Genomic DNA, 9876 nt, shown 5'->3' on the forward strand with positions numbered 1-9876 from the left:
ATGGCTGCTGTTGTGTCTGTTTTGTAATCACATCAATATGTTCAGCCCAGGATGCATCCTTAGAGATATTGACAACAGGAGCCTGAGACTGCTCACTCTTTCCACTGCTGATCCTTGTGAGGACTGGTGTGTGGTCCTTCCACTTCCCCTTCCTGAAGTCCACAATCAATTCCTGGGTCTTACTGACGTTGAGGGCAAGGTGGTTGTGGTACCACTCAACCAGCTGATCTATCTTGCTCCTGTACACCTCCTCATCACCATCTGAAATTCTACCAACAACAGCTGTGTCATTGGCAAGTTTATAGATGGTATTTGTGCTGTGCCCAGCCATACGATTGATGCTGCTGTTATTGATATCATACAGTTTTATCATCCAACTGTTGCAGGTAATGTGAAGTGATATTATCCAGGTGTGAGTTCACTAGGATGTTCCCTGGGGTGGAATGTTTTTAGTTGTGAGGAGAGACTAGGCCTGTTTTCCCTGGGGAAGAGGAGGTTCAGAGGTGATATGACTGACATAATTAAATTCTGAGGGACAGAGAAAGGATCAACTGCAGGAAGCATTTCAGAGAATAGAGAGAATCAGAGAACATAGGTTTAGGGTAAGGGGGGAGAGATTTAGTGGAGGACCTGATTCACTCAGAGAGTAGGGAGAACCAGAGAACATAGGTTTATGGTAAGGGGGGAGAGATTTAGTGGAGGACCTGATTCACTCAGAGAGTAGGGAGAATAAGAACATAGGTTCAGGGTAAGGGGGGAGAGATTTAGTGGAGGACCTGATTCACTCAGAGAGTAGGGAGAACCAGAGAACATAGGTTTATGGTAAGGGGGGAGAGATTTAGTGGAGGACCTGATTCACTCAGAGAGTAGGGAGAATAAGAACATAGGTTTATGGTAAGGGGGAAGAGATTTAGTGTGGACATGGCGACTGAATGGGCTGCTTCACGCCATATGACAATCCATCCAGATGTTGATATGCAGTTAAATTATCCAGATGTTGTTGATATCATGCAGTAATAAAGCAATAAAATGAATCCAAAAAGAGTGAAAGAGTTTAAGATGGAAACGGCAGTAAAACAAAAGTAACTTGCTTATTTGTTCTTTCCCCTCCTTGCTTGTTTACGGGCCAGTGGTGTACAGTTATTGAAGGTGAAATATTTCCCAATAAAGAAAGTCCCAAAACCTGAAGCTGTGCCAAGTTATGTATCGAGTTACACAAACTGCAGCTGTTTCACAGCTTACTTAAAAACTCAAACAGCCTCAAAAGCCTCTCCAAGACATATATAATTAAACTGACACCACTACTGATGGATGATGGTGGCTCCTTGTTATCGGTGACACTGAAATGATTTTATGATTCAGTACCTGGCACATATCCAGTCTTGGAGCAAGATCATTACCATGGGTGCCACTGTAGCATAGCGGTCAATGCGATGCTGTTGAAGCTCGGGGTGGTCTGGAGCTTGGAGTTCAGTTCCTGAATCTGTACATCCTCCCTGTGGAATGCGTGGGATTACCCTGGGCACTCCGATTTCCTTCCACAGCCCAAGACATACCGGGTAAGTTATTAGTATTGTAAATTGTCCTATGATTTGGTTAGGGTTAACTGGGTTTGTCGGGGGTTGCTGGGGCTGTGAGGCTGGAAGGGTCTATACTGTGCTGTATCGCTAAGTAATTAAAATAAATAAATTAATTAAATATCACATTATCACATTCTCCATGTGTGTTGTGTGAAAATTGTCTTCCACATTCTTTACATTACAAAGTAACTTCACTTCACCGGGGGTTCTTCAGCTGCAGAGAGAGATCTGAGATGAACTCAGATTGTGATGGGCGCTGTATAAAGGTGTTTCTTCCATTTTACCTTTGTACATTTTTTTTCTTAACTCTAGATGATTGTCCAAAGACACATTGCTTCTACAATCTGTAATCAATTGTCTCCTCAAACTTCACACGGCTTCCTATTGCCAGGATTGTTTGGGTTTTTCACGGAACAAAAGCAGGGATGTCAGGAAACACAAACACGAGGAGATCTGCAGACGCTGAAAATTCAAGCAACACACATAAAAAACACTGGTGAACGCAGCAGGCCAGACAGCATCTATCAACTGTACCTCTTCCTATAGATGTTGCCTGGCCTGCTGCGTTCACCAGCATTTTTTATGTGTGATGTCAGGAAACAGTCTTTTTAGTTACTTGACATTATTTGACCACAGAAATGCTTACAAAGAAACAGAGGGGGCGTTTAAGAACTATTCTTTGATAGCTTCTCATATTCCCATCATTTTTTTCTTGCAGTTTCTTCCTCAGTAAAATGACAATTTCCAATCAAGCAATTTTGAGAGCTGGACCATCAGATAATTTTTTTTTAAGTGTAGCTTTATTTTCAATACAGAGAATTAAATTTTGACGGAGTTCAATTTTTGTGAACCTTGATGACAGGAAATAACAGAGAACGCAAAAGGAGTTATATACCACTGATTGCCCCAATTGAGGAACAATGACCCAGGTCAACAGTTGGATTGATGGTGATGAAGGTGGCTGTATTACAAGAGAGGAGTACCAGTCGGGTTTGAACCCTCTCTAATTTAACCACAATGGCAGATATACTCAAGCTGATTTACTAACATTATGAAAGGATGGTTGTACACATACCTCTGATTTCTTCCTCTGGTTGAGGCTTCTCTTCCAGTGGAGGGGCCTTGGTATTTTCCAGTTTTTCCACTAGCTTCTTGGATTTTTTCCCTTTCTCAGATTTTGGCAACTTTCCTTTGTTTTTTTTGTCAGATTTGGGTTTAGAATTTTTCTCTTTGGGTTTTTTCTCCTTCTTGGGTTTTGGAGCCTTCTCTTTGGATTTCTTCTCTTTTTTGGGTTTGGGTGTCTTTGTTTTTGGCTTTTTTCCCTTCTTGGCCTTCTTAGGTGTTCTTGGCAGTTTTGGCACTTCTTCGTGAGCTGCTGGGGGCTGACTGTCTCCTTCCTCGCGTTTCTTTCTTGGTTCTGGAACAGATCCCTCTGGCATCTCCCCTCCTCGTATCACAGTCTCGGATCTCGCTGTTGAAAGAAAGTCTCATCATTAATGTCAGTAGCGTAGACGAAGCGAGTTGGTAAACCAAGAGGGGATGGAGAAAGATCGGCGAATAGTCGAGGCACCACAGAAAGCATCCTTTCCAGATGCATCACGGTTTGGCACGGCAACTGCAATGCTCGCGACTGGAAAAATATTGCAGACCGTGCGCATCATGAGACTGACCCTCTACGACAAAGCTTCCCAACCTCTCTTGTGCCATGGACCCTTACCATTGACTGAGAGGTCCGTGGACTCCAGATGGAAGCCCTTGCTCTGTAGACTCTCTCTATACTTCTCACTTCCTCAGTAAAGCAGCCAGCATAACCAAAGATCCCTCACACCCCAAACATTCTCATTTTTAATCCTCCCATCGGGAAGAAGGTAGAAAAGTTTGAAAGCCAGACTCAAGTATATCTTCTATCCCACCGTTCTAAGGTTATTGAACTATCCCCTAATATGATAAGATGGACTCTTGACCTCATGGTCTACCTTACTCCTTTTAGTCTGCCGGCACTGCACTTTCTCTGTAACTGTAACCCTTTATTCTGCATTCTGATTTTCTTCTCCCATGCACTACCTGAATGTACTGTTGTAATAAACAGCACAGCAAGCAAATCAATGTTATTTCACTGCAGGTCAAAACATGTGACAATAGTAAACTAATTTATTTCCTAAATAAAATAATAGTTGAGGAATACTTAATGGACCTATGGGGACAGCTGAGCTGAATAAGGTCATCCTCTGAGAGAGGATGAAAGCATAACCAGAGTGATTTGTTTTTCCAGAGGAACACAAATAATAAGAGGAGAAAGTTTGTATCACTATTGTTCAGGGAGCATCACTGAAAAAGAGAAGGAACTCAAAGTTTAAAAGTTATATTTGATGCTCTATTGGTCTGTCTTTTAAAAAGATCTGTAGAGATCAGAGACCTTCCCAACTGTTGCCCCCATTTATCTAAAATAGATTTATTCTCAGTTTTGTTTATACCTATGTGTAGATATCTTGTTATGTAACTACAGGTATTTCATTCCCTCTTTCCCAAGCAGGTTTCTGTTCAGAAATTAAACCAGAAGCTGGATGATGAGGGCTCCCCAGCCCATTTTCCATAGAAGAAGAGCACTTCGTAGTCCATCCTCTCCAACCTGATGGCATGAACATTGATTTTTTTCCCCTTCCCCCTTCCCTTTTCTTTTATTCCCCACTCTGGCCTTTTACCTCTTCTCTTCACCTGCCTGTCACCTCCAGCTGTGCGTCTCCTTCCCTTTCTCCCATGGTCCACTCTCTTCTCCCATCAGATTCCTTCTTCTCCAGCCCCTTACCTTTCCCACCCACCTGGCTTCACCTGTCACCTCCTTCCCCTCCTCCCACCTTGCCGTTGCCCTCCCTTTCCAGCCCCGATGAAGGGTCTTGGCCCGAAAGGTGGCCTCCATAGCTCAGCCTGACCTGCTGTGTTGCTGTGGAGTCCCAGCATCTCTTGCGTTCATGACCAGGTTCCTTCTCCAGACCCAGCTCTACGCGTTGAGCCACACTGATCACGGGGTCAATACCAGATTCCCGAAACGGGCTCTCTGCTCTGATCGCTGACATGGAGAAAGACTACAAGGCGACCCGGATTAACCCTTCGGGCTGTGAAAACAACGCGCCTTCCTCAGTGACTGGTGGGGACCCTCAATCCACAACTGCTTACTATTGAGAAGATCGTCCAGGGTGACAGGGAGCACCCAAAGCCTCTTTGCTGCAAACATCTGACAGGCTAATAATTGGGGAGACCAGACACGCCACTTCCCAAACTGACCAGCTTCACCCTTCCTCCTGCCCCACCTGTGGCAGAACGTGAAGATTCCACGTTAACCTCTGCAGCCACCTCAGAATCCCATAGAACTGGTGTGGAACCAAGTCTCCATGATCCCTAGGGACTGCCCGAAGCGAAGTACGGGTTGGACTAGGGTCAAAGGCAGTCCGGAGTTCAACCATTGACTTACTTAAACACTATTTCTGCCCAAAGTTTTGGACCCAAAACATTAATTCATTAACCTCCCTCCCCTCTTTCCACGGATGCTGCTTCCAATCCTATTTACCGGTCCGATTTCAGATTCTCTGCGGGTTTTAAAAAATTTTCTTCCTTAGTTTATTTCTTCATGTTTGGAATAACATTTCTGGGATATCACCAGCATCATCAACCGGTCGGAGAACTGCAGACGGTCACTAAGTTAAAGAACCACTTACCAGGAGCTGTTTCTCTCACCGCCCGTGTAGGTCTCGAGAAGACCACCCCCTGTTCTATGACCGGGGCAGAGATGATCTGCGGTCGGAGCAGGGAGGCTGCCGTCTGCTCCTCATTGCCCGGAACGAGTCTGCCCCGAGGCCGGGGAACTTCAGCGGCGGGCTGGTCGCAGGCAGCAGGTTTCAGAGCCAGGAGCACTGCGAGTACGGTGACAGGGAGAGCCCCGCGCCATGTCATCTTGTCGCACCTCCAGGCAAGAGAATCACTCAGAGCGCGGATAATCCCACCGGCCAGCGGCAGGGACAGACCAAAAAACACCGAAGCAGAGCGGAGCCAATGTCCCTCAACCCAATTCAATCTCAGACAGAGAGAAATGGATGCATTTAAACCAGAGAGTGAGAGAGAGAAAAGTTTTTATCAAGTTCTTGCCACGTTGTAGACCCCTTTCAAAAACATTCGGCTGCCAAAGGGTTAATTTCCAGCTCCGGAGAGCGCAATTACCCGCCGTTTGACCGCTGCGGATAGAGCGGCGCAGATCAGAGGCGGCGGGCAACTGGCCGCCGCTTCCCGTAGAGGCAGCGCCCTGGTCTCCTCCCAAACTGTTTGTCCCGTTCCCCGGCCGTCTGTCCGCCTCTCCCCCTGACTGGCTGCCTGCGCTTGGCAGCTGTAATAAAAAGAGAGGGAGGATTTTTTTAAAAAAGCTCCCCCCCCCCCGGCGCAAACACTCAGCCAGAATTGGAGAAAGAGGGGAAGAGGGAAAAAAAAAAGTTGGCACCGAGTCCATCCGGTCCACAGCCAACATAAATCAAGGAAGAGATTAAACTAGGAAGGGAGCAAGTGAGTAATTTGCTGATATCCCGGGGACCAGACTACATTGTTGGAGACTTTCAAGAGCTGTGAGCTTTGACACACCGCGCATCCCTCGGCCATGGACGTCCCGCATCGTGCCACCTCCCCAAGGAGTAGCTCCCTCTCTGCAAGGAGCCTCTCTTGAGACATTCCTCGCCTTGTTTTTGCCGACTTACCACTACGTCTCCTCGAGAGAGGAGATCCTAACGTTTCCACCTAACTACCCCCCCCTCCCAACTTCCCGTCCCCCTTCCCCTGAACATTTTTCTTTTCTTGATGTAGGAGCCTCCGTTCTCCTCAGTAGGAATTCGGCCTTAAAAATGAAGGGACGAGGAGGGGGGTGGGTTTGTGGAAATGAGTTGACGACTACATTTGTAGTGTTTCCCGCTGCCCCTGTAGGAGAACTCCCACCGCCTCCCGGCAGCCGGGGAGTCTTTATGCAAGCAGGTCCACGGGTTAGGATTTAACAGACACTTAACATGGATAGGAAAGGTCCAGACAGAAATGGGCCAAACGCAGCAAATCTTTATGCGGCATTTTGGTCAGCATGGACTATATGGGCCTCCACTGTATTACTCCATGTTAGATGTACCAGATTACCGTTAATACCCACTGGTAGAAACCTGTCCTGACCCAATGTCAAAGCAAGCACAGAATCACTGAAAACTCGCTTTTGGCCCCTGGTATCTGTGCCAGTCAGACAGGAACTCCCTTGGCCAACCTCCTTTCAATACTAGGTCCCTGGCTCTTCCGGGACCACACAACTTGTTCTATTCACTCTGGGAATGTGGGCTTTGCAGGCTGAGCCAGCAGTTCATTGCCCTTGAGAAGAGGTGGTGAGCTGCTGTCTTGAACCACCACAGACCTTATGGTGTGAGTGTACCCAGACATGCATTCCAGGATTTTGACTCAGCCACGGTGAAGGAAGAGTTACGTATCTCAAGTTAGGACAGCATGCCTTTGAGGGCAACTTGCAGATGGTGGTGTTCTCCATGCTTTTGATTCCCCCTCCTTCTAGCTGGCAAAGGTCGTAGGAATGGAAGGTACTTTCTAACAAGTCCTGATGAAAGGTCTTGGCCTGAAACGTCAACTATACTCTTTTCCACAGCTGCTGCCTGCCTGCTGAGTTCCTCCAACATTTTGTGTGTGTTGCTTGTGTAACGCCCTGGTTAAGATTTTTTTTTACTGCTATGCTGTAGGCATTTCATTTTCTGTTTTGCTTTCAGCCTGTTTGGGTTTAAGCAAAGACAAGGAGCCTTGTTGTTCAACTTAGGAATGTGGTGTCAGCCAATCAGGATGGAGGAATTGGGAGAAGGTTCTAGAGAACGCTGGGCGGAGAGGTTTTTGTGGTGGACACTGACGAGTGGGTCGAGGTCTTTTTGGCGGGAGCTGGGAGAAGACAGGAGGGAAGATGGCTGAGGATGCCATCCCTGTTGCACAAGGTGCTTTGTGCAGATGAATGGCTTCAAGGAACAAGGACCAACACTCCCGTGGGGGAGCCTGTCTGTTTGAGATGGATTTCGAGCGACATTCGGAAGGTGGTGTGTGCTTTCACGCAGACCGAGGGTCCAGTGCACAAGTTAAAGACAACTTCAAGATGAGCTCCAACTTATGTGCACATTTGACTGTTTAACTATAATGGGGCCTTTATTTTTTTTCTTTAATAACTCTTTGGTTAAGTTAACATTTATAAATATACTTTCTTGATCATTGTATGCAGTGTACGATCCGTTATTTCTTGGCGACGGGCGATTGCCGGGGGCAGTAAAGCACATAGTATTCAGACAAACCGGGTTTTGGTTTGGGTGGGTGAGACTTCCCAACCTCATGGGTTTGGTGGGACCCAAGTCATATCTACTCTAGACGTATGGAGTCTGAGTCTGGTGGCTGTTAGCGAGCAGCTAACGAGGCGCATCTTAGGAGACGCCCGGTAAAAAGGGGTTTCACTTGGATTTCTGGCACCCGCAGATTTTCTCTCGGCTCTAAGAAGTCTTGGTGAGTTTCTGCAGGGCATCTTGTAGATGGTGCGCACTGCTGACACTGTGTATCAGTGGGTGATGGGTTGCCATTGAGCTACAATGTCCTGGTTAGCTACTGTGTCTGGAAATGTAAAGGAGGCTTGACCCAAAAGCAGAGTAACGAAGTTGACCCAGTGGTGAATGGTAACTTTAATAATAGACGAGCTAATAGCAAGTCACAAGGGGCCACGAAACAAAAGAGAACAGAAACTAAACTCAACAAGGTAAACTTTAGGCGGGAGAGTGAAAGCCAGGAGCAACCGTTTGAGGCTGGCTGGTTCAATGAGTGAACAAGGACTGTGGATGAGAATTGGGGTTAAATAGGCTGCCGGCGATGTCTGGAATGAGTGGCAGGTGACTCCTATTAGCCGGGTGGGCAGACTGGGCAGTGTCACCTTGAGTCCTGTTAAAGCTTCACTCACCCAGGCACCATGCTAATGTGGTGTGGAGTTCTGCCTCCATTATTGTTTCAGGCACAGAATTCTGCTCCTGCCCGCCCCACCCCTTGGTTTAAACAGATTTCCTCTCACCTCCCTCTAATCCGATTACCATGCAGTTGTGACCACTCCCTATGGGAAATAGATCCATCCCATTTGTTTTATCAAAATTTTGCCCCTCAAGATGCTAAACGACTTTACTAGGTCTTCTCCGAGCTCCCACACCTCCCTCCATTCCAAAGAAAATATCCGTAGCTTATCCAATCTTCCCTCATCTGCAAAATCTTAGAGTTATAGTAACATTTTTTGTATAACTCCTCTGCACCCTTCCCTATGAAACCACAGCATTGCTGTAATGTGGTGAAGAGAAGTGTACTCCTATGCAGAGACTGCCAGCTGCTCTGTCTGAAAACACCAACACTAGTTTGATGAGAATAACTGGGAAATCTAGAAACCACTAAAATAAAGTATTCAGTTGCAATTCTTTGAGGAAATAACATGCAGGATAGATAATGGAGAGTCAGTAGATGTTACTTATTTGGATTTTCAGAAGGCCTTTGACAAGGTGCCACACGTGGGTCTGCATAACAAGATAAGATCCCATGGTATTACAGGAAGGATACTAGCATGGGTGGGAAATTGGCTGACTGGCAGGAGGCAAAGAGTGGGAATAAAGGGGCCCTTTTCTGGTTGGCTGCCAGCGACTAGTGGTGTGCGGCAGGGGTCGGCATTGGGACCTCTTCTTTTCATGGTATATGTGAATGATTTGATTGAAGGAATCGATGGCTTTATGGCCAGATTTGCAGATGATACGAAGATGGGTGGAGGGGCAAGTAGTATTGAGAAAGCAGGGTGTCTGCAGAAAGATCTAGACAGATTGGGGGAATGGGCAAAGAATATAGTGTAAGTCATGCACTTTGACACAAGGAATAAAGGCATAGACTGTTTCTAAATAGGGGAGAAAATTCAATTATCAGTGGTGGAAAGGGACTTAGGAGTCCTTGTGCAGGATTCCCTAAAGTTTAATTTGAAGGTTGAGTCACTGGTGAGGAAGGCAAATGCAATGCTCGCATTCATTTCAAAAGGACTAGAATATAAGCCAAGGATGTAATGCTGCGGCTTTATAAGGCATTGGTCAGACTGCACTTGGAGTACTGTGAACAGTTTTGGGCCTTTATCAAAGCAAAGATGTGCTACATTGGAGAGGGTCCAAGGACGATCACAAGAATGTTCCCAGGAATGAAAAGTTTAGCATTTATGTTTAGGAACGAAGAGGAGCAT

General features: G+C 46.3%; 1 protein-coding gene across 1 annotated transcript in view; it reads right to left on the reverse strand.

Moving 5' to 3' along the window:
* The window catches only part of LOC134350954 (inactive carboxypeptidase-like protein X2), a 129896-nt gene extending 123954 nt beyond the window's left edge, over positions 1–5942 (reverse strand). Inside the window, exons 1-2 of the mRNA XM_063056826.1 lie at positions 5294–5942; positions 2656–3051 (exon numbers count right to left, since the gene is read on the reverse strand). Coding sequence (XP_062912896.1) covers positions 2656–3051; positions 5294–5528 — 631 coding nt within the window. The 5' untranslated portion in view covers positions 5529–5942. The remainder of the gene's footprint in view (positions 1–2655; positions 3052–5293) is intronic.
* Positions 5943–9876: the final 3934 nt, after the last annotated feature.

This window comes from Mobula hypostoma, chromosome 8 (genome assembly GCF_963921235.1).
Source record: "Mobula hypostoma chromosome 8, sMobHyp1.1, whole genome shotgun sequence".
NCBI classification, from domain to species: Eukaryota; Metazoa; Chordata; class Chondrichthyes; order Myliobatiformes; family Myliobatidae; genus Mobula; species Mobula hypostoma.